At 41.3% G+C, this 27,905-nt stretch overlaps 1 protein-coding gene across 2 annotated transcripts in view; it reads right to left on the reverse strand.

The window, feature by feature from the left end:
- LOC146629995 (glycine receptor subunit beta-like) overlaps positions 1 to 27,905 on the reverse strand; it is a 72,343-nt gene that overhangs the window by 19,222 nt on the left and 25,216 nt on the right. For both annotated transcript variants that reach the window (XM_085356733.1, XM_085356734.1), the window contains exons 5-8: positions 24,659 to 24,741; positions 12,096 to 12,233; positions 10,995 to 11,147; positions 9,057 to 9,205 (exon numbers count right to left, since the gene is read on the reverse strand). In XM_085356733.1, coding sequence (XP_085212859.1) covers positions 9,057 to 9,205; positions 10,995 to 11,147; positions 12,096 to 12,233; positions 24,659 to 24,741 — 523 coding nt within the window. The remainder of the gene's footprint in view (positions 1 to 9,056; positions 9,206 to 10,994; positions 11,148 to 12,095; positions 12,234 to 24,658; positions 24,742 to 27,905) is intronic.

The raw sequence follows: 27,905 nt of genomic DNA on the forward strand, positions 1-27,905 counted from the left end.
CTTATGTTGCCGTGCCTCAAGAAGAACAGCATCCCGTTGCAATTCTGTTAGAGGAGAACTTGTAATAACTGCTAATGAATGACGTGGTGATTAAAAATGACTTGTCAAGTGATCATGCACTGATTAACACATTAGTAGTTTATGCAGGTACAATATAAGGTTTTCATCCTTTTATTTTTTGAAGTTTTCATTTTAAATATAAGGTTTTCATCATTTTAAACATAAGGTTTTCATCCTTTTATTTTTTGTAGTTTTCGTTTTAAATATAAGGTTTTTATCCTTTATTTTTTGTAGTTTAGTTTTATTATTTTTTCTTGTTTATTCCACTTGTTATTTCATTTACTATGATTTTCTTTGTTCTTTTTATTATTTTATTTTGTTTTATTCTTTAGACCAAATGATTTCCATTTCTGCTATGCTGACATTTTGAAAATTAAAAAATTGCTTAAGATACTTAATAAATAACCTTCACAGACAATTGTTGTATACATTTAAAATAAGTTAAAACAGGAGGGAATGTTACAGGAAAAATGATTCTATGTTTCTTTACCTTCTTTTAAATGTGCAAGCATGCCCTTTTGTCTATGGTTAGATTAGTTTAGAATTATCTTTTTAGACTTTCTCAGCAAAGACATACTGTTTTGGGACATATTGTTTTAGATTGTTTTATCTCTCACAGCTCTCTGCTGACGAGACTAGCGCCACATATGGAGTTGTTTATTTTATCTGTTTTGTATTTTCTTATCCTGTTCTCACTGTCTTTCCTATAAAAAGTGCCCAGCCTCTGTACACGTTGTGAGTTGTTCTGAACAGCTTACCCGTGTGCACGTTAAAGCATAAAAAGTGATCTTGTCTCATTGTGTCTTTATTTCTCCTGGGTCTTTTACAGAGTTTTCCCCCAACAGGACCCAAAAGGCGGCAGCTCTGGTGCAGGTGAGTGTTTATTTACAGGGGTGTAAGTACAAACAGCGGTGGCGACAAAACATGAAACCGGAAACCTAAACTGGGTAAACTAATAAGACAAACCAGAATGAGGATGCAGGGAGGTCCGGAGAAATACATACGGGGAGACCGAGGGGAAACAACACAGACGAACCAGCGATTACTAAGACAGAAAATACAACTTAAATACACTCAGAACACAGGGAGATTACACACAGGTGGGAGACACAGCTGGGAGTGATTAACATGACGAGACCAGGGAGGCAAACTGAAAACACTCACATAAGACGCAGACCTTCACAATAAAACAGGAACACACGGGGGGAACAGGGTAAACACCAATTAGAGAACAGAACCAAAATCGCGAAGAGAAAACACAAAACGCTGGGTCAAAAGGACCCAGGATCATGACAGTACCCCCCCTCAAAGGCTGGCTCCAGACAGCCCAACAAGAAACAAAACAGCCAGAAAAAACAGAAAACAACCCGACCAGGGCGGGCGGCGGGGGCCCAGGAAGGAGGGCTCGAAGCAAAACAAAACCGGAGCACCAGAAGGCCAAAAGACTAAAACAAAAAACGAGCCCAAAACCAAAAGAAACGAAGCACACCAGAACACAGGAAAAAACAGAGCCCAAAACAGAAGAGTCCAGGGGGCCGACAGCACAGGAGTCCAAAACAGTTCAGGGGGCCGGCCAGGGGGCCGACAGCACAGGAGTCCAAACAGTTCGGGGGGACCAGACGAGGCTGAAGGCTCTGAGGCTGGACCAGACGAGGCTGATGATGAGGCTGGACCAGACGAGGCTGATGATGATGCTGCAGCCGGCGAGGATGATGATGATGCTGCAGCCGGCGAGGATGATGATGATGCTGCAGCCGGCGAGGATGATGATGAAGCTGCAGCAGGTGGCTGGACGGGCTCCTCGGGCCCTCCAGCTGAGACAGGTGGCTGAACGGGCTCCTCGGGCCCCCCAGCGGAGACTGGAGACAACGGCCGGAGCGGTCCCTCGGACCCTCCAGCGGAAACAGGAAACAAAGGCCGGAGCGGTCCCTCGGACCCTCCAGCGGAGACACGAGATGAAGGCTGGACGGGCCCCTTGGACCCTCCAGCAGAAGCCATCACAAAGCCAGCAGGCATGGAGTCCTCTGGCAGACATGAAGGCAATGGGTGCTGTGCTGAGCACTGGCCCTGCTCAGACAGCACTGACACGGAGTTGTTCTCTGAGGGCTGCTTAATCTTCAGGGGTCCAGAATCAGCTGGGGACTGAGACCTAGCCTCTGGGGAAGCCCTGGAGTGCAGAACGGTGCCTGAAGCAGCTAAAGCGCGAGAAACTCCCTGACTGGACCTTAAATTTTCTCCCTGCATGGAGTGAATGAGTGGAACCGGTACTGCTGGAGCCAGAGCTACGGGTAGCGGGGGCACTGGAGCTACTGGGGCCTGCGCTACAGGCGGCACTGGAGCTACTGGGGCCTGCGCTACAGGCGGCACTGGAGACTGAACTGAGGGTGGCACTGGAGACTGAACTGAGGGTGGCACTGGAGACTGAACTGAGGGTGGCACTGGAGACTGAACTGAGGGGGACACTGGAGACTGAACTGAAGGGGACACTGGAGACTGAACTGAAGGGGACACAGGAGACTGAGCTGAAGGAGGCACAGGAGACTGAGCTGAGAGTAGCACTGGCTGCGGGGGAGCTAACTGAGCTGAGAATGGCTGCGGGGGAGCTAACCGAGCTGAGAGTGGCTGCGGGGGAGCTAACCGAGCTGAGAGTGGCTGCGGGGGAGCTAACCGAGCTGCCGGTAGCTGCACAGGCGATAAGCAGCTCGCGTTGACATCCGCCACACAAAACGCAGCCCCTGAATGAACAGTCATGCAGTCTGAAAATGAAAAAGAGTCCTCACTCACCACAGCCGGCGATTTAGAAGCCCGAACGTCCGGCTGTGGGGTGGCGCGCTTGCGGCGCGATCGGCGTTTCCTCCCCGCAGACGGCTCCGACGGGCCGGGCAAGATCACATCCGGCGAGTCGGGCAGCGAGGCAGGAGTGGCTGAGAGAAGGTGAGGTGTGTGCCGGAGAAAAGCCTGTATGGTCGGAGGAAGTGAATTCAGTAGCCATGGCAGGCCGGAAAAGAGACATTGTAGCCGACCTTCCACGGCGCGGCGAAGCTCGTACGGAGGATTCTCCAGCCACAGCCCGAGGAGGATCTCCACATTGTAGCCGATGTCATCCTGGAGCTCCTCGGACGGATTGACTGCCGCTGGGTCCATGGTGGCTGGTTCGTTCTGTCACGGTTTGCGGGGCAAGCCGTGTGGATTTGTAGTAAGGACCCAAAAGGCGGCAGCTCTGGTGCAGGTGAGTGTTTATTTACAGGGGTGTAAGTACAAACAGCGGTGGCGACAAAACATGAAACCGGAAACCTAAACTGGGTAAACTAATAAGACAAACCAGAATGAGGATGCAGGGAGGTCCGGAGAAATACATACGGGGAGACCGAGGGGAAACAACACAGACGAACCAGCGATTACTAAGACAGAAAATACAACTTAAATACACTCAGAACACAGGGAGATTACACACAGGTGGGAGACACAGCTGGGAGTGATTAACATGACGAGACCAGGGAGGCAAACTGAAAACACTCACATAAGACGCAGACCTTCACAATAAAACAGGAACACACGGGGGGAACAGGGTAAACACCAATTAGAGAACAGAACCAAAATCGCGAAGAGAAAACACAAAACGCTGGGTCAAAAGGACCCAGGATCATGACAATTTTATATGGTACACGGCGCTCGAAAATCTGTCAAATGTTGTAGTGCAACTTTGCTAAGCTATGAATCCACACCGCTTGATGGATTGTCGGAGCATTACAGCTATCATAGGCAGGAGCCTCGCGGAGTGATGCGTACTGTGCTTCAACATAATATTACCGTATTGTGTGTGTATAACCTCTTTTTAAGTTTTGTAGATATTATAAATGGTTATGCTGAGGATATGTCGGCCAATTTCCACTGGAAATGCCTTTTGGTTAAACTGTCAGTAAGGAATTTGCATTTGCACTGTTAAATTTTTATATAACTTTAATGCACATAAAAAACAGCTGCTTGTTTAAGTGAAAATACATTGATTTTTTTTTTTGCACTAATAAAGTTGTGGAGATGTAAAGTGTTTTGTCTAGTGCCAATTATATCATCAGTTATATCGTTATCGCAAATTTTCAAATGTATTTCGTGATAAATATTTTTGGTCATATCACACTGCTCCACTGCTGGGATAATGAGCTGGCCAAAGGAGGAGATAGAAGCCACTGACATCAAGACAAGGAAGCTCCTTACCATGCATGGAGGGTTTCACCCCAAGTCCAGCACCCTGAGGCTGTACGCTAAGTTTAAGGAAGGAGGCCAGGGACTGGTGAGTGTCAGCACCATGGTCCAGGATGAGACAACAAACATCCACGAATACATCCGGAAGATGGCCCCAACCGACCGTGTGCTCAGTGCAGAAACCCAAGAATGAGGAGGAAGAGGAGGCACCATCATGGAAGGACAGGCCCCTGCACGGTATGTACCACTGGCAGATAGCAGAGGTGGCTGACATCCAGAAATCCTATCAGAGGCTGGACAAAGCTGGACTGAAAGACAGCACAGAGGCACTGATCATGGCAGCACAGGAACAAGCTTTGAGCACAAGATCCATAGAGGCTGGGGTCTATCACACCAGGCAAGACCCCAGGTGCAGGCTGTGTAAAGATGCCCCTGAGACAATCCAGCACATAACAGCAGGGTGCAAGATGCTAGCAGGCAGGGCATACATGGAATGCCATAACCAAGTGGCCGGCATAGTGTACAGAAACATCTGTGCCGAATATGGCCTGGAAGTCCCAAGGTCAAACTGGGAGACTGGGTGGTGGAGAATGACCGAGCTAAGATCCTGTGGGACTTCCAGATACAGACGGACAAAATGATGGTGGCTAACCAACCAGACACAGTGGTGGTAGACAAACAGAAGAAGACGGCTGTAGTGATCGATGTAGCGGCATCAATGACAGCAACATCAGAAAGAGGGAACACGAGAAGCTTGAGGAATACCAAGGGCTCAGAGAAGAGCTCGACAAGATGTGGAGGGTGAAGGTAACGGTGGTTAATGGTGGAGTTTGAAGGATAGACCATAATTGCCTGTAGGCTGAAATGAAGGTGTGACAGTATGTTTTAACATGCATACTTATCTGCAGTGTGTGACTTTTATTCAAAATGTGAAGCACTTTGCAAGCCTATCTTTTAAAAAGTGCTATACAAATCAATTTATTAATAATGATTATTATTAATTATTATTAATATTAGTATTATCAAGGATGGGGCTCATAACAACAATGCTCAGTAGATAGGGAAGCTAGGACCACAGCACCACCTTGAACAGGATCCAGTAACCGTCACAGTGGCAGACCTTCACGTGTCATATATTCACACCTATTGGCTAAAGAAGCTAACTGCACTCCATAAGCAGCTTCCAGTACAAATGAACTAGCTGCTAATAGATAAGAAACACCCAGAATAGGACAGAAGGCCAGACAGTCCTGATCCCCAAGGATCCCCAGAAGGGAATGATAACCTGCCAAAGCACAACACGGAAGCTCCTGTCAGGCCGCATAGCAGCTAAGAGGATCAGGCACATAAGGAATTGGTAAAAAAGAAAGAGTGTTAGGGTTTAAAATGATTAAACAAAGCTGGTTTTATTGTTTTTATATACACAATGCAGTGTGCTCATAAACAAGTTAGCGCTCCATGTTTGAAGGTCAAAAGCTTCATCCAGCGGCATGTCTGGACTGAAATATTGAAGAGTTGACTTAGCGCAGAGGGTTTTGCAACATGCTTACACATCACACTTGATAATGTTAGAAGGATATTCTCTGGACCGAAGGGAGTCTGAACAGAATGTCCTGAACTAGACATGTAGAATCAGTAATATTAAAATGATCAGCGCTAGGCAGGGAGGTGTTTTTGTGTCTGTCTTTGTGATTCCAGGAAAAAGGAGCAGATAGGAGGTGGGGACAGAGTGAAGACTCATAAGGAGACAACAGGACTGCCACGTTGCTTCCGGAAGAAGATACCCATAATAGTACTTGTTATTGTTGTAGTATAAAACTGTACGGCCCAAACCAGGGTTATCCTGAGGGAGACAGCTGTTCACATCCATGTCCTTGTAATTTGAACAACAATGCTATAACCTATAGGCCAAATTCAAGACAACTGAACAAGTCACCATCAAGTACCAAGGAGATGCTCTGTCCCAACTGCTGTTCTTCATAGGCATGAAACCCATCACCCATACCTTTAACAAGATTGAATATGGATACTGACAGTGGAATGGAGCAACTGTTAGCCAATTCCTCTAAATGGATGACATCAAGTTGTATGCCAGGGGTGAACGAGACATCGATTCACTCATCCACACCACGAGGATATAAAGCAACAACAGCTAAATGTCATTCGGAGAAGCAGAGAGGGAAGGTAGTCAGAACTGTGGGGATTGCACTAGCAGAAGGCAGACATTGAGGACGGCTACAAGTACTTTGGAATCCCACAGGCAAATGGAAACCATGAAGAAGCCACTAGGAAAACCGCAACCAGCAAATACCTGCAGAGAGAAGGTAGGTGCTGAGGAGTCAGCTGAATGGGGAGAAAAAGATCCAGGTAATCACCGCCTACACCCTGCCGGTTGGTATAATCAGCTGGCCAAAGGAGGTGACGCCACTGACATCAAGACAACAAAACCTTCGGCTGTAGAGGCCCGAGTGCCACAAAAAATAAAAGCAAAAAAAAAAATTCAGGAAAAAACAATAAAGAACCATGAATACATCAGAAAGACAGCCACAACTGATCATGTACTTAGTGAATACCTCAGGCATCAGAAACCTGAGAAAGAAGAGGAGGCAGGGAGAAGAATTATGATGGAAGGATCGGGCCCTGCATGTACCACTGGCAGATAGAAGTGGCTGAAATCTTATCAATCGCTGGACAGAGCTGGACTGAGACACAGCACATAGGCACATTCGAAAATAAATTAAAAATTATCCTTGAAAGTTGACCTGAAACTTTCAACACATTCTTACTGTCATCCAACTGCTGTAAATCTGTGCCAAGTTTAATCTCTATTGGCTGCAATATTCCACAAAAATTAAAGGACAATTTTGCTCAATACAGTCAACGCAATATGATCACATCACATCAAAGGAATGTGATAACATTGTGTTAAAAATGTATGTAATGTTCTGAAAGGCACATTCAAATAAAATGTATTATTATTATTATTATTATTAATCATATTATTATTAAAGATCAGCAGTTCAGCCCCTCCAAGGTTCAAGGTTACTGTATTTATACCTTTAGGTAAATTTGTTTTACAGAAAAAAAGATAGCATATGGCATCCCTTCACAAAACACACACACGTATTTAATCCTGAGAGACACATATTTGGTAAATAGACAAGATGACTCAAACCAAAAACAGTTCTTATTAGGTTTAGTGAGAGCAGCAGGGACAAAGCTGTTTTTATAATGCTTTGTCCTGCATCTTGTAACTAGAAACCTCCGTCCAGAGGGAAGACACTGAAATTCACCCCGTAGAGAATGGGAACCATTATAAAGAACTGATAAAGCCACCCTCTGTACCTGTTTAGAGTACAGAGAGGCAAAATCTGATTTAGTGAGTTTTTCTCTGTGACAGAGGTCTGACCAAACCATGCCACCAAACAAAGAGATAAAACAGACTCAATAGAAGAACGATAAAACCAAAGTTAAAATTGATTAAAAGACAGTCTAATAGATGGGTTATGGTCAGCAAATCCCAAAGAGGGAGGGATTTACAAGCATTCTTCCACTGAATTTCATGTCAACTATTGAAGATGATTGTTTATGTACATTTTTATTTATTAAAATAAGCCTGTTGGCAGACATGTAGAGAAGGTAACCCAGAGGAAGAGTCAACTGGCAATTTCATGTCCACAATCACAGATAAATTTTTATGTAATATTATATTGAATTTGAACAGAAATGTCCTTATGTTTGTGCAGTGGATTGCGATGAGATGTCCAAGAAGAGGAATCTGATGAGAATTTGAAGTCGAGCATAATTGTCCTTTATTTTCTGTGGGATATTGCTGCCGATAGAAATCAACCTTGACAGAGATGTAGAGTAGCTGAAGGAAGAATAACATTGCCACCCAAACTGAAAAGAAGAATAAATGAACACCCAATCAGGAAAACAATGGTGCAGGAGCTTAATTTCTCTTAATTTCCTGAAGAGAAAAAAAGTGAATGTGTTCATTTGTATGTGTGTGTGTGTGTGTGTGTGTGTGTGTGTGTGTGTGTGTGTGTGTGTGTGTGTGTGTGTGTGTGTGTGCTTGCGCCTGTGTTTTCAATCAGCAACAAAGAAGAAGCGCTACTGTAAAGCTTAGTGCAGTCAGTGTAAGAAAATTGATGTCGGCTCGCTTGACTGCAGTGCTCTGTGTTAGCCACTGTTGACCATTACTAGGATTCCTTTTAAGTTCTGTCAACTTATTTCCATGGGAAACATGAATGAAAAGTTCTAGGTACTATTTTTGAATTTAAGTAATAAACCTTTCATTTTTATTATAGCCTAGAGACTGGTGATCTGTCCAGGTATACCCTGTCTCTTCACCAATGGCAACTGGGATAGTCTCCAACTGCAAACGCACAAACAGATTCTGGTCGGTTTAATAGACAGTGTGTGTGCTGCAGCACCAAGCTATAAACCAGGCTATAAGCCTGGTGCTGCATCTCAAAAGACTGTGAGGGGACTTCACTCAGAGATGGAGAAATATGCAAAAACAGCAAACGGCAGCCAAAATAAACGCTTGCTTTTTGTTTAGAATTCCATCTCTGCACATCTGCATCTGGACCCTAAACTCTGACAGAAACCTCTACACTGCAAAATAGTATGCAAATATTTTGTTGAATTGCTGATGCAGTTATTGTTATCTTGTCCCAAGGCTTGTTCCCCAAGTAGGTTTTCCAACTAAGCTATGTGTACACAGATATTTTATATATAGCAAGATGTATTTTACAGTACAGTGTGAGTGGTTGTTTGCAAGAACTGACCTGGACTACAGCATATTCCACCAGGGATGAAAAACCAAAGAGCAGACAGGCAATGAGCCAAATATCAATAGCCTTTACATAGGAAACCTTTGGTAGCTCTGAAGCCAAGGACATGCTCTCACTGGATAGCGAAAGCACTGACAAAATACCTAGAAAAGCACAGACGTTAACATGTTAATTTTACCATTTTATAATAATCATTTCCAGGTAATTGAGATTTCTGATCATTTAATTCTGCTTGGATACATCAAAAAGAGGAGATTCAATTTTAAAAGTAGTGATCATTATAATACACCATATTGAATATACATATAACATCGCATTTGCTACAACTCAGTTACATCTGAATGCCTTCTTTAAGAGTTCTGTAAATTGAACATTATGATCCTTTATCAAGCACAGTATTAAATGTATGGCTGCATCATTATGTCAATCTGAGCAGAGGGAAACAGTAGTATTAAAATATGTTTTAGTGAGGTAAAGTTTTAAGAAGTGAATGATCAGTCTACAGTTACAGCTAGCACTTTTTTTTCTCATCATTCAATATTCAATCTGTCTTTGTGGGAACAGAGCAACGAGGAATCTTGACTGAAATTAGGTACTGATTCATAATGAAAATCTCATGCATGCATATAATAATGCTCTCAATAGGACTTGAAAACAAATTTAACATCAGGAAGAGGATGTTTCTCAGAAAATGGCCTGGTTAAAGCCCCTCTGAGACATGCATCTTGTTATTAAATTTGTTGATGTCATGTCTTATTAATCCAATTACAATTCTGTAAAGGCCAGCATAGTCAGATTTGCTTTATATTTGCCCGAATTACATGCTATATATGCTGAAATAACCACATGTTCATAGCAATTGATTACTGAACTAGGTTTGATAAGTATTGCTTTACAGTAGCTTTGTGAAGGTGAAATGTAAGAAACAAAATATATGGCTCTACACAGATAAATGACAAATTTATCAGTTTGTCTTCCAGTAACAGTCGTAGCCACAACAAATAAGAATATGCTCATGTACACACAAAGATGCCATACCATTTCTCTATTCTAAAATCTGGATGGCAAGCTTTATGGAACTTAATGGGGTCCATTTTATATAAAGTAACATGAGATCAGGCATTGCTGGGGAGACTGGATTCAATCAGAACCGATAAAGCTGGGGAGACAGGTGAGACAAGTTTAGAAATGATCCTTGTGCATTAAGGTTAGACATAGACATTTAATCTACATCTGCTTTTCTTTCTTTTCAGTACATGGTACAGCTTTCTCCCATGCTCCTTGTTTCTCATGAAAACACAGCAAAAGGTTGACCCTTGGAGCTACTCTCACTGGAAAGACATGAGACCTCTACACTTTATATTTTAGTCAACTGAATCAACTTTAGATTTAATCAACAATAATCTTATGACTTTTGGTTAACTAAAACTATACTAAAAGTAAAAGAATTTAGGTGACAATATTAAACGAAAATCATCTGTCAAAATTAACAAACTCTTGACAAATGCTTTTCATAAATTTAGTGTTTTCATGAATTCAGCTGCTGTTTTCAAGAAACCTATTTCAAAGCTGAGATTTTAAAGGGAAGCACAGTAATAGAACGTAATTCATTGTCCCATTAATTGCACCAGTATGTATTGACAATGAACCAGCATGGTCAATGCAAGACCTAAGTGGAAATTAACAATTATTAAGTGATTTGTATGTTTTTTTTCCTTTGAGGTGTCCAACTGTCTTGAATAAAGAAGCAGCTGTGTTACCTGCAAACACAAATAATCAATGCCTGTATTGAAATTTAAGCATGAGGAGTCTTAGGCCAAACACTTCTCTGTATAGGGTACCCAGCACTGAAATGCAAACATTTGGTTACAGTTTACTTAAATGTAAAGTGATTCAAACAAAGAATGCAAAATGTGTTTTTGTGGCACTCACCTAGTGGCACCCTTGCAGCTGAGGCATCAGGGTTGATCCAGAATGACAACCAGGACAAAACAACAATCAACAGTGTTGGAGCGTAAACTCCCATCAAGTAAAAACCGACCTGCCGTCGCAACGTAAATATAACCTCGACACAGGTGTAGTATCCTGGAAACAGAGAATGATTAAATACTCAAACACACAGATCTTAAATAGATAAGATAAGCTGTTCATATTCAATATTTTCTGCATTACTTTGAGACAAACTATCTTATTTTCATTGTAGTTAATAATGGCAAATTATCTTTTTAGACAATCCCGACAATCAGACAACTCCTATGAGCAATCACTTGGTGACAACGCGAACAAAAAAACTCGCCTTTAACAGGAAGAAACTATTTAGGGGAGGGGAGAGTAGAAGTGACAAAAGACACACTAGAAGAGAGCGATAATGTTTAATCACTGCTAATGAATAAAAATAATAATGGTCGATAAATGCACAGAACACGAAAATGAGGTGAGCGAAGAAGAAACAATCAATGAATCATGGGAAGCCCCAAGCAGCCTAAGCCTATTGCTGCGTAACTATGGGAGGATTCAGGCTCACCTGATCCAGAGTTGTCAAAAAGGAAAATTTTAAGCCTAATGTTGAAAGTAGAGAGGGAAGCTGGTTCTGCAGAAGAGGGGCCTGATAACTGAAGGCTCTTCCTCCCATTCTGCTTTGAGAAACTCGGGTAATTCTGCAGTCTGAGAGAAGTGGCCTACTGTGACAATATACTACTATTATTTATTTAAGATAAGATTGGACTTGATTATTTAAGACCTTATTTAAGAAGGATCTTAAATTCTATATTTAACAGGTAGCCTGAGAGTAAGCGATGGAATTAGGAGAAAATATCATCTCTCTTTCTAGTCCCTGTCAGTACTCTTGCTGCAGCATTCTAAACAAACTGAAGGCTTTACAAGAAGCTCTTAGAGTGACCTGATAATAACGGGTTACTATAGCCTAGCCTAGAAGTAATACATGCACAGACTAGTTTTTGCCTGCATAGTATAATAAAATTTCAATTTACAGAAATTGGACATAGTCTTTTAATTCAATTACAGATTACTAACCTGTTCCTTGGTAGTACTTTGTGCAGTTTCCATATTTTATATCCTCTTGCTTGATGTCAAACTGTGGGAGAGCAATCTCATCCATTTGAACTGGGTCAGACTGCCACATGAACACAAGATCACTGGTGGTGTAGCCAACTAAAACATAAAAATTAGAATCATAAATTTTACAGCATCAGCATAATAGACATAAAAAGTACACAATATAATACATAATATGAATAGTTTACATTTTGACTTCAATTTATTTTTTAATTTCTTTGTTTCAACAAATTTTGCCTTCTCCCACTGCAGTATACCATTAGATGAGTATGTTAAAATGGGGATAGCAGCCCCAACATCTGCTGGAAGTAATTTAAAATCAAGATTCCAGAAGCTACTGGAAGAAGAACAGAGCTCTTTATATTACAGCACATGTGGTAGTTTTCATGAAATATAACATACAAAGTACTGAGCACTTGTTGGCCCCTTTGACTTCACTCTATGCTCCTAAACCATCTTGATTGGGCTTTGGTTTCTCTTCAGCACTGTAGCCAGGCTGACAAAAAATCAGAGCACTGTTGAGCCAACCATCCCTTTAACAGCTAGTAATGACTTCATGAACTTCTTCACAAATAAAATTTTAACCATTAGAGAAAAAAAAAGACATAATCATCTCACAGATGTAACATTATCTACAGCACCATTGATATTCATTTAGATTCTTTTTCTCTGATTGATCTTTCTGGGTTAACTTCAGTAATTCCTTTCTCCAATCCATCTAATGTCTTTTAGACCCCATTCCTATAAGACTGCTCAGAGAACTCCTGCCATGAATTTAAGCTTCGATCTTAAATATAATCAATCTATCTCTAATATTCGGCTATGTACTACAGGCTTTCAAGCTGGCAGTAATTAAACTTAAAAAGCCATCTCTAGAGCCAGCAGTGTTAGCTAATTGTAGGCCAATCTCTAACCTTCCTTTCATATCAAACATCCTTGAAAGAGTAGTTGTCAAACAGCTAACAGATCATCTGCAGAGGAATGGCTTATTTGAAGGAATGGCTTCAGTCAGGTTTCAGAGCTCATCACAGCACAGAAACAGCTTTAGTGAAGGTTACAAATGATCTTCTTATGGCCTCTGACAGTGGACTCATCTCTGTGCTTGTCCTGCGAGACCTCAGTGCTGCGTTCGATGCTGTCGACCAAAATATCCTATTAGAGCGATTAGAGTACGCTGTCGGCATTACAGGTACCACACTGCAGTGGTTTGTGTCATATCTATCTAATAGACTTCATAGGTTTTCACTGCTATGCAGATAACACACAGCTTTATCCATCCATGATACAGGGACTAGAAAGAGAGAGCAGATTTCTCCAGTATTGGCTTGCCTTCATTGGCTTCCTGTTTAATCCAGAAGTTAATTCCAAATCCTGCTCCTCACACACAAGGTCTTAAATAATCAGGCCACATCTTATCTTAATGACCTTGTAGTACCATATCACCCTATTAGAGCACTTCGCTCTCGCTCTGCAGGCCTACTTGTTGTTCCTAGAGTATTTAAAAGTAGAATGGGAGGCAGAGCCTTCAGTTTTCAGGCCCCTCTTCTGTGGAACCAGCTTCTAGTTTGGATTCAGGAGACAGACACTATCTCTACTTTCAAGATTAGGCTTAAAACTTTCCTTTTTGCTAAAGCATATAGTTAGGGCTGGACCAGGTGACCCTGAATCCTCCCTTAGTTATGCTGCAATAGACTTAGGCTGCCGGGGATTCCCATGATGCATTGAGTTTTTCATTTCCAGTCACCTTTCTCACTCACTATGTGTTAACAGACCTCTCTGCACTCAATCACACTTGTTATTAATCTCTGTCTCTCTTCCACAGCATGTATTTATCCTGTTTTCCTTCTCTCACCCCAACCGGTTGCAGCAGATGGCCCCGCCCCTCCCTGAGCCTGGTTCTGCTGGAGGTTTCTTCCTGTTAAAAGGGAGTTTTTCCTTCCCAAAGTGTTTGCTCATAGGGGGTCATATGATTGTTGGGTTTTCCTCTGTATGTATTATTGTAGGGTCTACCTTACAATATAAAGCGCCTTGAGGCGACTGTTGCTGTGATTTGGCGCTATATAAATAAAATTGAATTGAATTGAAAAAGATATGACCTAAGTATTTCGCTGAGTATTTCCAATACTTGGTCAGGTAAATAAAAACATGGAAAATTTAGCAAAACGACTATCAGTTGTTATTATATACTTTTGAAAAATGCATCAAAAATGTTTCAAACTGCACTAATACCAAGAACCAACACAGTTGCCCTGAATGGGAAAAAAAATGTGTTTCTTGTTTGCGTGTTTATTTTCTTGTTGTCTTTTCCTCATTCTTAGGCTACGTTCACACTGCAGGCAAAAGCACATCGAACACGACTTTTTTGACCGCATGCGACCCATATCCGATCATGGTATGACAGTTTGAACAGCACAAATCCGATATTTTTAAATCCGACCTGGGTCACTTTCGTATGTGGTACTGAATCCGATACAAATCTGATGTTTTAGAAAGCGACTGCTGTTTGTGTCACAGTTGCCGAGGCGAGCCGTGTGGTGTTGGAGGGAAAGAGGACCCAAAATGCAGGCAGTAGATTGATGATGCTAGTGACGTTTATTTCCAAGTGACGGAGTGACAGAACAGGCAGTGAGGCATGACAATTAACTGAAGAAACCTAGACTGGAAAAACTAAATAACAAACCAGAGATCATACAAAACGGGGTGAGGGGCAGAGAGACGCAAACAAGGAACAGAACACCATGAAACACAGACGAGCTGACAACGAGCACAGACCGACACCCACTATCTATGCACACACACAAGGTAATCAGGTAATCACGCACAGGAGGAAAGAACAGCTGATCCTAATACACAAAGACGACTGGAGGATACAAGCTGAACACAATGACAACACACACAGACCTTCAAAATAAAACAGGAAATCCAGAACACAAACAGGGCACAAGGGGAGGACACAGAATACCAAAATCGGAATAACTAGAAGAGAGGAAAATAATCATATAAAACCCAAAACGCTGGGTCAACGACCCAGCACCATGGCAGTTTCATGTCGCCTTTAAATCCGTCTTTTACATCACTGACACGAGACAGACACCAATTACCAGTGCCGGAGAAGCGCCCAATAAGACATCGTGAACGCTTCCTGGCCATCCAGTGTAGATGTCTGTGAAACTGTTGGGAAGACAATGTTGGAGATATGTGAACATTTTATTTGTACTGTATAATCTGCAGATTCTGACAGAAATCTGCAACTATCCTTTGAAGCACCGCTCCTCTCTTAAACAGCAACAAGGATCATTATTAGGCCATATGTAAATAACAAAATAACTTTATAACTTAAAGCAAAATTGGAAAACATAAAATCCGAAACAGTCAAACAATACTGTTTGGTCTGGGTCTAAACAGAGCGCGTTGTGTGTGATGTCTTCTTTTGCGCATGCGGGCCGCTTTGAGGGTTCACACTAGTGTGTTTGCTGTCACATTTTATTTGTAGTGTGAACAAGCAGACAAAAAAAATTGGATTTGATCAAAAAAATCAGAATTGAGCATTAAGACCTGGAGTGTGAACGTAGCCCTAGCTGCACAGCTGTGACGTGTGACTGAACCTTTTTTATCTGATTCTGGGTCAACAAGACTGAAGATGTTTTGCTGCTCAACAGAGCTCTTGTGTGGTTGATTTAAGAATGCTGGTCCAGTCAGCCAAGTGGTATTAGTGAACTGAGAGGCTTGGACACTTGATGTCCTGCATGTGGTCTTCTGCTGGAAATGCTCTTAGAATATTCATGCTGTTTGATACGATATTTTTAAGGCTTAAATAAGACTCTGCAAGAGAGGTTTGTGTTCCCTTAATCAGGCAAATGGCTTCCTCTTTAGTTGGTTCATTTGGAAACCAGACCCTCATCCACATTCTCACATTCTCCAAAGTGTTTGGAGTCTGGCCCCTGTTGCATTGTTGTTGTTGTGTATGTGTGGCTGGCAGCCGGGACACTGCAGCCGAGAAGTGTTGTAACAGCAACTGTGAAATAATAAAAAAGTAAATGCTGAAAAGCATGCAAACATTGCTGGGTCTGTCAGGGTTATGTTCCATCTATAGCTGGACTCATCACATTTTAATGCAGCTTTGCAGGTGCGGGCAAGATGTCCAGATGATGAGCAGCATCTGAAACAATTTTGTTGCTCTTTTAAGCAGGCCTTCTAATCTTCAGTTGTTTCCAATCTAAAGCCACAGCATTTCCTCAGTGGGTGAGGCTTGTAGTGGATGGGACAATATTTATCTGGTTCATCGTTAGCTGTTACCTTCTGATCTGCATCCGACTAGACATTAGTCTTTTGCATCGACACTGGTTTCCTGAATTTTACAGGCTTTAAGAAAAGCCTCTCTAGCTTGGGAAAATAGTTGCTTTGATGTACAAAGCTGGGATCATTCCTTGTCTTGACAAGGAATGATCCCAACTGCCACCAGGCAGTTTATCTGCCACCAGGCAGATAAACTGAGTAAGGAAAGAGACGGGATGATAAGATATATGATACTCTTCCTTATACTTTGATCCTTGAGAAATCCATTTGTCCTGCAAGTTGCATGGCGGCTTCTGCACAATGGGGCTAATGCTGCAAGCAAGTCCAACTCTTAACTGGTGGTAAGGTTTAAATCCTTTATTGTGGTAAGGAAAGATGACGTTCATGATCTGTAGGTTTCTGGACAGTCATCAAATTGTGATAATTGTGACCGACCAGTTCTATATGTGCCAAAGTTTTTGCCATGTCCATCACACCTGCACTGGATGCATACTCTTCATCAGGGGACTAGCTGCATATTGGTTTTCATTTGTTCATGGTGCAGTCAAAGCACTTAACATTCACAAGAGCACTTTCTTCCTCACTGATCTTCTTCTATGATTAAAGTGCTTACGCATATTCATACTCTGATGGATGCATCAGAGAGCAGCTTTGGTTAATATCTTGCAATATTTGGCATGCAGACTTGGGGGAGCCAGGGATCGATCCACCAAACATTTGATTCCAAACCTTCCAGTAGATGACCTGCTCTGCCTCCTGAGCCACAGCAGCCTGCGGCCTTTAATGTGTCTACCTGGGCAATGCAGCTGCTGCCTACTTTTCAAAATGCAGGGCATCTAAATTAGCCTCCAATCTTGCTTTGGAAACCTTGATGGCATTTTCCCTTTCTACAAATGTTTCACAAGCTCTTGCAGCTTCTGCCAATGCTCTTGCTCATGCCGCTTCAATACCCCCAGATGATTTTGATGAGCATTTAGAACCAGAATGTTTAGAGCTGATGCCTTATCTTTAATGCTCAGTGATTTCTTCAGTGAAGGGCTTCTCCAGCATGTCTTGTCCATGTTTACTGTTCACGTCAAAAAACTGCGATGTACAGGGTGGGCCATTTATATGGATACACCGTAATAACATGGGAATGGTTGGTGATATTAAAGTCCTGTTTGTGGCACATTAGTATATGTGAGGGGGCAAACTCCTCAAGATGGGTGGTGACCATGGTGGCCATTTAGAAGTCGGCCATCTTGGATACAACTTTTGTTTTTTCAATAGGAACAGGGCCATGTGACACATCAAACTTATTGGTAATGTCACAAGAAAAACAATGGTGTGCTTGTTTTCAACGTAACTTTATTCTTTCATGAGTTATTTACAAGTTTCTCTTTGTTCACAGCCATTTACATGTCGAAGAGGTTAACACGTGAGGAGCGGATCTAAATTGTGTTGATATCTGGTGAACGCAGTAACCGGGTCATTGCAGCAGATTTCAATGCAAGACACCCTACGAGACCACCCATCTCCCATGCTACAGTTAGCAAACTGCTTGCTAAGTTTCGTGAAACTGGTTCAGTGTTGGATTTGCCAAAATGTGGACGCAAGAAAAATATCACTAATGAAGAAACATCAGTGGCTGTCTTAGCTTCATTCAGCAAGAGCCCACAGCGTAGCACTCGCCGCATGTCACTGGAGAGTGGCATTAGTCGAACATCCCTTCGGCGGATATTGGCTACTCACAAATGGCACCCTTACAAACTCCAGCTACTGCAGCATCTCAACGAGGATGACCCAGATCGGCACACAGAATTTGCAGAATGGGCAAAACAAAAATTGGAACAGGACCCTCAGATCACGCAGAAGATTTTGTTCAGTGATGAGACAAACTTTTATGTAAATGGTGAAGTTAACAAACAAAACCACCGCTATTGGTCTGATACTAACCCACATTGGATGGATCCTCCAAGACTGTTGGAACAACAAAAGTGATGGTTTGGTGGTATATGGGGTACAACGATAGTGGGTCCATTCTTCATCAATGGAAACCTCAAGGCCACTGGATATTTGAAATTGCTACATGATGATGTGCTTCCCTCTTTGTGCACTGAAGCTGGCACGTTCCCTGAGTTCTTCCAGCAAGATGGTGCACCACCACATTATGGGTGCAAGGTCCGAGCATTCCTAAATGAACGGTTTCCTGGAAAGTGGATTGGTCGTCGTGGGCCAGTTGAAAAGCCTCCAAGGCCTCCCGATCTGACCCCCTTAGACTTTTATCTTTGGGGTCATCTGAAGGCAATTGTCTATGGTGTGAAGATACGAGATGTGCAGCACCTGAAACTACGGATATTGGGTGCCTGTGCTGGCATTTCTCCTGCGGTGTTGCTATCAGTGTGTGAAGAGTGGGAGAAGAGGGTTGCATTGACAATCCAACACAATGGGCAGCACATTGAACACATTTTATAAGTGGTCAGAAACTTGTAAATAACTCATGAAAGAATAAAGTTACGTTGAAAACAAGCACACCATTGTTTTTCTTGTGACATTACCAATAAGTTTGATGTGTCACATGGCCCTGTTCCTATTGAAAAAACAAAAGTTGTATCCAAGATGGCCGACTTCTAAATGGCCACCATGGTCACCACCCATCTTGAGGAGTTTGCCCCCTCACATATACTAATGTGCCACAAACAGGACTTTAATATCACCAACCATTCCCATGTTATTACGGTGTATCCATATAAATGGCCCACCCTGTAGTTTATTCAGCTCCATATCCATCTTTTCACTGTACTGCTCTCCTTGTGTCTGCATGTGTGCGTAGGTCCACAATTCAGTAGCAAGCCAAAGAATACAGGAGTCAGGATGTAGCATCCCAGCTCCCGATGCTTTATTTTACATTGCACCGCCACATACCATTAAATCAGAGTGAAACTAAAACATAAAAACAAAAGAATACTATAGTAAAGGGATTAATATAATGATATAGTACAACGCCATATGCATATGTTTTACAGTGCTTTAGCTATTTAGTAGGGGTGCAACGATACACAAAATTCACGGTTCGGTTCGGTTCGATACTTTGGTGTCACGGTTTGATATTTTTTTGATACAAAAAAAAATGTTCATGCCTTTTTAATTTGTCATTTATTAAATTTTCACGGCACATTCCGCACCACATCTCTGTGCGTTCATCATTTGTTTGAAGCCAGCTCACCTCCTGCAACTACTTTTCTGAGAATACGTGCTTCTTTTGTGGTTCGGACTCCTGACATTTCTTTGGAGGTGGAGGAACATCACAGTAATTGCTTAAAGGAGCTTGCTTCTTCGACATCTTTAAGAGTTCTAAACAAATGTCTGTCCTCCTCCTGAAAATCTTATGTACGCAAACACGCGTTGCAACTTCTTATCTAGTGCGTGTTTTTTATTTTGACAGCGAATGCGCACCTGCGGACCACTTAATTGCAGCCCTTGTTATTTAGCTCGTCATATTGTAGCCACAGAAATTCTGTTGTCCATGAAACCATAAAGCTGCACTTTCTTTTTGCCTTATAGTCTGATTTGTCATAACTTTTCCGTTTTGTGGTAAGCTTTTCTTTGGCTGTCACTTCTTCACCCTGACCTGTCTTATTTGGCTCAGCAGAACTAAAATATATATCCTGCTGCTTTTACAGATGCACTCACATAAGCTCAGCGATTCTCTGCGCGATCAACCTCTCACATGTTTAAGCTTGCTGCGGGAGATTTCACTTGTCATGTTTGCATAGTAAGCTAATGATTGATGAGACGATGTCAGAGGAATTGGTGAGCAAATTATCGTCACTCACCAATCAGTGCTGTCGCTCTCTATACACAGTTTGTGCGATTGCAAAGTGAAAGCAAAAAACAAGTGCAAATTCAAACGCGATTTCAATATGTCACATATTGACAGTGGCTCACAGATGCCAATGACATAATTACCCAGCTACATTTCCAAAAGAATGCAAAAGCATTGACATATATTTTTCCTTCCTACGATAGGCCGACGGGCAGGGCAGAGATAGATTTTGGTAGCCCGACTGGAAAAATCGCTAGCCCCGGGACGTCGGGCAGGCAATTTTGCAAGCCCTGTATCTGATTGAGGAATCACTGATCTTTGGAAAAGAGAGTTTATTACAGAGAAATGGCTCTTTCCAAAATAAAAGCTATACTATACGCTTCTTCTGGGCTATATTCTCAGCAGCATATTAAACATATCAGGTCCCCATAAGGAGAATCATGTGCTAACGGCTGTCTAAATGACTCAAGTTTGTAGCATGCGTGCTTGTTGTTTTTGTCTGCTTCCACTTGTCTTTGCACTAGGATGATGTCGGCGTAAATGTGCAGTCATATTCGTTGTGTTCCCACTAGTGCTGTCAGCGTAAATCTTGTTGAAATGACGTTAACGCCACAACACGGCAAATCTCCATTAACGAGCTACCGCGGATCGCCCGTGCATGGGGCTGGACGGCCAACACGTTAATGAGCTAACTGCACTAACGCACTAGTTCCCACCCATGTAATTGAGCATTGCGTGGCACATCCAACATACTGTTTTACTTTAGTCCATGACACGCTTACCTTCAGGGTCATACGTCACATGAAAACCAAAATAGTTCCAAACGCCAGATCTGAATGAGGGTGGGGGAGGTTCAATTTGCCATGTTGCAAGGAGAGCTTAACTTCTGTCTCGCTAGCTTGCCCTGCGCTCAGTGAATCTGCGTTCGACTACTCTGCCTAGGCTGCACTGTCGAGCGCAGATCCACTGAGCGCTCAACACAGACAGCATCGTCAGAAGGAAAGTTGATAAAATAAATAAAAAAATTTGTAATGTTCGATACATATGCGTACCGAACCGAAAGCACTGTATCGAACGGTTCAATATCGATACGATTATCGTTGCACCCCTACTATTTAGCGTTAGCTGGTTAACAAGGAATGTTCCAGATTTATAACCATGTTCAAAGTTCCCCAATCACAGCCTTTGCATCAGAAATTTTGTTCTCTCATTAATTATTTCATTTAATTGTAGTTTTAATTTTAAAATATTGCAAACTTTCCAGGTCTTCTTCACATTCCTACGGAGTGCTGAAGTTTTGAAATGTATCATTAATTCTTATTTTTAATACCTTTTAAGTTGTCAAAGAGTAAATTGGCAGAGAGTTAGTAATTAAAATGCAATTTAGTAGCACGCTGTGTTCAACGCTGCTGATATATTTTTCGTCTCATCTCTACAGCATAGCTCTACTCACTTACCTTCCACTCCTCACCCCAATAAGTGAACAAAGCTGACCAAGTCCGTCAGAAGCAGCTATACCTATGGCTGCATCGGAGCTCTACACTGTAAAAACTGTGATTTGGGTTAATTAGTATCTAATAGGAAAGTAATAGTAACTATTAATCAGTAAAAACATGTATGTGTTGTTTTAATTAAATCTAAGAAAAATTAAACATTTTTGAGATGTTCAGTTATTTAAATTTACACAATTTTGTTTGGGGTAAATTAAGCAATAGTTTGTTGAGCAGATTTAACAAAAATGTATGAGTACCGTGAAAAATGAAGAAATCTAATAGATTTAACTAATGAAAGCATTTTCATTTCAATCATTCTACACTTCTGCCTGTAGTCTGTTGTGCCACATGCAGGACACACACGCTTCAGCAGTGGATGATCTCCATTTTGTCCGAGGTAAGATTATCTGAATTTGTACGAATATACGACACGTTTTAAACAATAACGTATAGCAGTTTTGAGTAAAAGTTCTAAACAGTATGATACGTCAAAATTAGATTAATAATGACCACTGTAATGACAGTATTGTATTTTTACACAAAATGGCACGAAGTGGACTGCTAGCATAAGGTCACTTTCCAAGCTTTCGCAGCTGTGTTACTTAAGAGCTTTGACTAACCACGTTTTACCATATTAAAAAAATATATCAATTATGTATTTCGATGGGCTGTAACCTCCCTCATTTACTTTTAAAATTTTATGAAAAAGTTTTGCACTCAGCAGTGAGTGATGTAATTAAAATCATTTGTGCGGGATTTTGTCAGTCACGGTTTTTCAAAGCTTTTGTCTCCACGCAGTGTTTTTCAGTTGTGGTAATTAAGCTAAAGTGGCTCAGTCCAGCAAAATAACTGGTTTTCATTTTCATGCTGTCGGAGCCCTGTGAATTTAGTGCAGGCACAGCTCACATAGAGGGATAATGCAAGTTTCCAGTTAAACTTGGTCGGTGTATCAGTGAGACCCATGCTCAGTCACAATGTAACGATCTTCAAGACAAAGGTACATTCAGGAAATAATATAGTAATACGTGTTTAATCTGACATAAGTCTTTCATAATTTCTATGTTTAACACCCAATGGTGTTTGGATACAGAGATGACCTTGTGTAGATTAAAAGGACATCTTTTCAAATATGGGAAGATATATACGTATATAAATACACAAATAGTGTTATTTCATGTCATGATCTGTCACCAAATCGGTACAGAAAATAGAGTCTATTCCCTTTTTAATCTAATAAAGAGTTTCATTGTTTTATATGTGAATCTCACCTTTAAAAATTTTAGTATTAATTCAAATTTGTCTTTAACAATTTGTGTGTGTAAAATTTTTACTTTGGAGAGTGCGATTGTTATTAATGTTGTGTTCTTTTCAGTTGTTGGAAGATCCCTCAACTTAAATTCAGCTGATCAGTATGTAGACTATGCATTTTGAATAGGTTTTGATGGATGATTGTATTGAATTAAACTACCAGTTTTGGAATTGAAGCAGCAGAAAATGACAAAGTTGACCCTACTTAATCTAACTTAACTCTGTCCATTTACATTTTATTCTAGGTTGAACGAGATAAAGCTCCATGTAATCACTGATGACCAAACGGAGAAGTTGGTTCTTCCATCAGGGATCCCACCAACAGTAGAGGAGCTGCAAGGTGTTGTGAAGGATACCTTTGGGATTTCAAACAACTTAAGTCTTCAGTATTTTAAACCAAAATTTCAGGACTACTTCACTATTCGCAGAAGTGACCAGATAAAAGACAAAGACACTGTGAAGGTTGTTGGCATCACCCTGGTCATCCTGCCAGTTTTCGGCAGCCCCTCTGATCAACTGACTATGACTCATCATCCAATCCAGTTGTATCCAATGCAGACTCTGCTGCAACCACATCTTCTCAGGACACCATTATTCTCAAAAGGCAGAAGTTCACAGAACGTTGTGAGCCCTGGCCAAAGCTGTTCCCCATTCCACAGTCTGCACATGAAACTGAAATGTAACTGGAAAGAGCCACCGAGGAGTATAAAAAGAATGGAAATCTTCTGCCCACCTCCAAAGTAAAGACTGACATTCTCGAGAAGTTGGCTGAAACTGTATTTTCAATTATGGCCTATTCTTCCTATTATTTTGGGGCAAGCACTAGTGAAGAATTTCAGTGCATACAATCTAAATTAATCAGAAAAATATTATATTATAAATTTTGTATATGTTTTAAATTCCACAATAAAAACAATTACTGTTTGAATGTTGTCTTTGCGAAATTGATTCATTTTACTCAGAAAAGAAGTTAAATTAATTTGATTTTCTCTTACTATTCAGTCATTAATTATAATGTTTAATTGGAAAATTAGTGAATCCAATTAGAGTTTTAATTAAAAACAAAAAGTTTAAATTTTTTTGTAATGGATATTTTAGTCATTTTTACTAAACCTTTGCCAGATCGTTAGTAAATTCAAAGTAATTTTTCTCAGAGATTCATTTCAAATGAACTAATTTTTTGTTACAATTAGGCAATTTTAACCTTCAATTTGAGATTTTGTCCCTAAATTCAACACATATTTAAAAGACAATGTCAATAATATCTATTATTGTTTTTTGTTGAAATTTAATTAACATTTTATCTAAATTTTACATAAATCACTTGAAATTAAAATCTACTTAAGTAAATTAAGTGTCACTTTGTTGCCATAGGTTTTTTAAGTAACCTCTTGTCACAGTTTTTACAGTGTAGTTCCTCTTATAGTATATTTAGTTTTTTGTATTCAGACAGACAAACTTCAGATGGTTAATGAACTCGAGGAGTAATGGTGGACAAGCAGAGGAAGACAGCCATAGATGTAGCTATAACAAGTGTCAGCAACATCAGCTGGAAGGAAGGCGAGAAGCTCAAGAAATAACAAGGGCGGAGAGAGCAGCTAGATCAGGAATATACTCACAACTCTCCAGCTGCATCTTGCATAGCTGTGTGTCCATTGGGAAAAGCGTAAGATCCAAGGGACAAGACAGTGTCACCGACAGCCTGCATGTGTAAACGGAAAACACACAACAGGCTCAACAGGACAAAGAAAAAATTGCCCTATTACTGTATAATCCTTTTTTAAAAATAAGTTAATTTACCAGCTTTTTATGTTAACAACACATCCTAAACTCTTTCTTACTTATTCCAGAGATATGTAGAGCGAGATAGCAAAATTACAATTCTATGAAAAATAATATTTAATATGTTATCTAATAATAACACAAATAAAACATAACATTTTACACAAGTTGTTAGGTGGAAATTTTCTCAAGTATGAAGAAAAATGTCCTCATGTGTTGCTCTGCCCCTCTTTCCCCTCCACTTCGTGTTCGAACATCCATACTGCCTAAACAAATTTCACAAAAAAACAAAGGTTCTTAGAGTTTTAATTAAAACTTAAAACTTAAAATTAAATTAAAGCTTAATAGCTTATTAATAGCTATTAATATCAATAAACACATACAAAAATTGACTTTTGAACAAAAATGTTCTATGGAGAGATTCGTTTTGTAAAGGAAATTACATTGTGATTTTTATCAGTGCTAAAACATTTTGTGGCTTGTAAAAAATTCCCCTCTCTCACAGTATTCATCCTTCAAACTCGGGTCCTCTACCAGATGCCTGGGAGCTTGAGGGTCCTGCTCAGTATCTTAGCTGTTCCTCGGACTCCACTCTTCTGGACAGAGATCTCAGATTTTATTCCTGGGATCTGCTGGAGCCAGTCGCCTAGCTTGGGGGTCATTGAGTGCTGCAATTACCACTGGGACTACTGTTACCTTCATCCTCCACATCTTGTTGAGCTCTTCTCTGAGCCCTTGGTATTTCTCCAGCTTCTCGTGTTTCTTCTTCCTGATGTTGCTGTCATTTGGTATCACTTCATCTATCACTACAGCCGTCTTCCTCTGCTTGTCCACCACTACTATAACTAGTTGGATAGCCATCCCATTTTGTCCGTCTGTATCTGGAAGTCCCACAGGATCTTAGCACAGTCATTCTCTACCACCCTTGACCTCTCCCATTTTGACCCCGGGACTTCCAGGTCATAGTCGACACAGATGTTTCTGTATACTATGCCGGCCACTTGGTTGTGGTGTTCCATGTATGCCCTGCCTGCCAGCATCTTGCACCATATGTGCTGGATTGTCTCAGGGGCATCTTTACACAGTTTGCACTTGGGGTCTTGCCTGGTGTGGTAGATGGGTCTTGTGGTCAGAGCTTGTTTTTGTGCTGCCATGATTAGTGCCTCTATGCTATCTTTCAGTCCAGCTTTATCCAGTCACCGGTAGGACTTCTGGATGTCAGCCGCTTCCTCTATCTGCCGGTGGTACATACCGTGCAGGGGCTTGTTCTTTTATGATGGTTCCTCCTCTTCCTCGGGTTTCTGCTGCCTGAGGTATTCACTGAGCACACGGTCGGTTGGGGCCATCTTCCTGATGTACTCATGGATGTGCATTGTCTCATCCTGGACCGTGGTACTGACACTCACCAGTCCCTGGTGCCTGACCCTCTGTGGGTTCTGGGTGGATGGGACTGGCCCCACATGGTGCTGAGGCAGGTTATTGGTCCGTAGCTGGAGGGGACCTGGGGGTCCCTGGGGATCAGAACTGTCTGGCCTTAAGTTAGCCATTCTGGGTGTCTCTCATTTACTAGCAGCTGGTTCATTTATGCTGCAAGACACGCATGCAGTGCAGTCAGCTTCTTCAGTCAGTAGGCATGAACCATGTCAGGACCTATTGCTGACCAACTCTTATCTCTCTAGTGTACCTCTTCAAGCAGCTGACCAAGGCTGTGAGTCTTTGCTTGACAGTTTCCAAGGCCTCAGATATGGACAGCTTGCTGTACTTCTTAAGCACCTTCTTCACTGCCCATTTGTGCAGCTCCGATAGTTGGCTTACTTCCCTCCATGCTACCTTGATCTTAGCCTCTAGTCATCTTCTCCATGGAGGGTACTGCTCCTTGTGGCTGCTCAACTTGTAGCCAAGCATCTCACTGATTACTGCTGCCGTAGTGTAGATCAACTTGTTAGTCTCTGTAATGGCGGCGGTAGGTATAGTCAGTAGTGCTGCATTTACATCATCTAGTAGACCTTCAGAGGGCACCTCACATAATCTTGGTAACCGGCTACAGTAGCGAGCTCCTCTCGCACTCAACGATCCTTCTTCCATCACACTTGGGGCTTTGTACTCAATCCCGGGTGGGGGTGAAGATATCTCCCCCCTGACCTGTCATCTGTGATTTATATTTACAGAGACAATACTCCACAGCATGTGCTCCTATATTAGAAACATACTATAACCCTGCAGTTACACACATGTTGTCAGCACACTGACAACATGTGTGTAGTGCTATACTATTCAATGAAGCCTAATCACTCTTTTTCCCAAATGTGAGAAAAATAAAATATTCATATTTTGCATGATCTAATTTAAATTCAAAAAACCTGTCACATTGATAGATGCCTCTGATTTTAAGCCTCTAGCTGTCAGTTACTAATACTTGTCACCTACCATTTGACAATTTTATAGGCTATGCCAGACCATATATTGCCACCACTGTTCTTAATAGTGATGCATGTGAATTATTTAATGCTACAACAGTGCCACTGTTACTGTTCTAATCCCTCAAAATAGAAATGGTTCTGATTTTTTACATAAATTTTTTTTACATCTTATTCTTTATGAAAGCAAGAGCAAGTTAAGAACCAATGTAAAAACAGAATTCAAAACTAGGTCTGCCTAACATTTCATATAAGCTCAACAAAGAAAAGGCTTATGTGCTCCCTGAGCACATAGGCCTTTTCTTTGTTGATATATCACCATATAATACCTAAAAGTTAACCAATTTTTTCTAAAAACAGCTTAGAGTCACTGAAAAAAAGACAAGATTAAAGTCACTTCTATGAATCAATAATTTCTCCATGACCCTCAGAGAAAGACAAAAACTTTAAACTGTCTCTAAAGTCTGCAGACTCTGCTACAAACTGAGGTCAGTGGGCTTTTCTGAAAATTATAACTTTATTTTCCAGACAACTGATTAGTTCTGCATGTATTAATGACTTCTATGACACTGTTCCAGGTCACTTTGGGTGTACAACGAACGGGTACTCATGAGAGCTTTCAAGAGAAACAAAGCTTTCTTGCTCCCCTTAAGTGTTTGCACCCTCT

This window comes from Diplotaxodon limnothrissa, linkage group LG6 (genome assembly GCF_057381915.1).
Source record: "Diplotaxodon limnothrissa isolate DT_005_m linkage group LG6, D_limnothrissa_male_GT1.1, whole genome shotgun sequence".
Lineage (NCBI taxonomy): Eukaryota > Metazoa > Chordata > Actinopteri > Cichliformes > Cichlidae > Diplotaxodon > Diplotaxodon limnothrissa.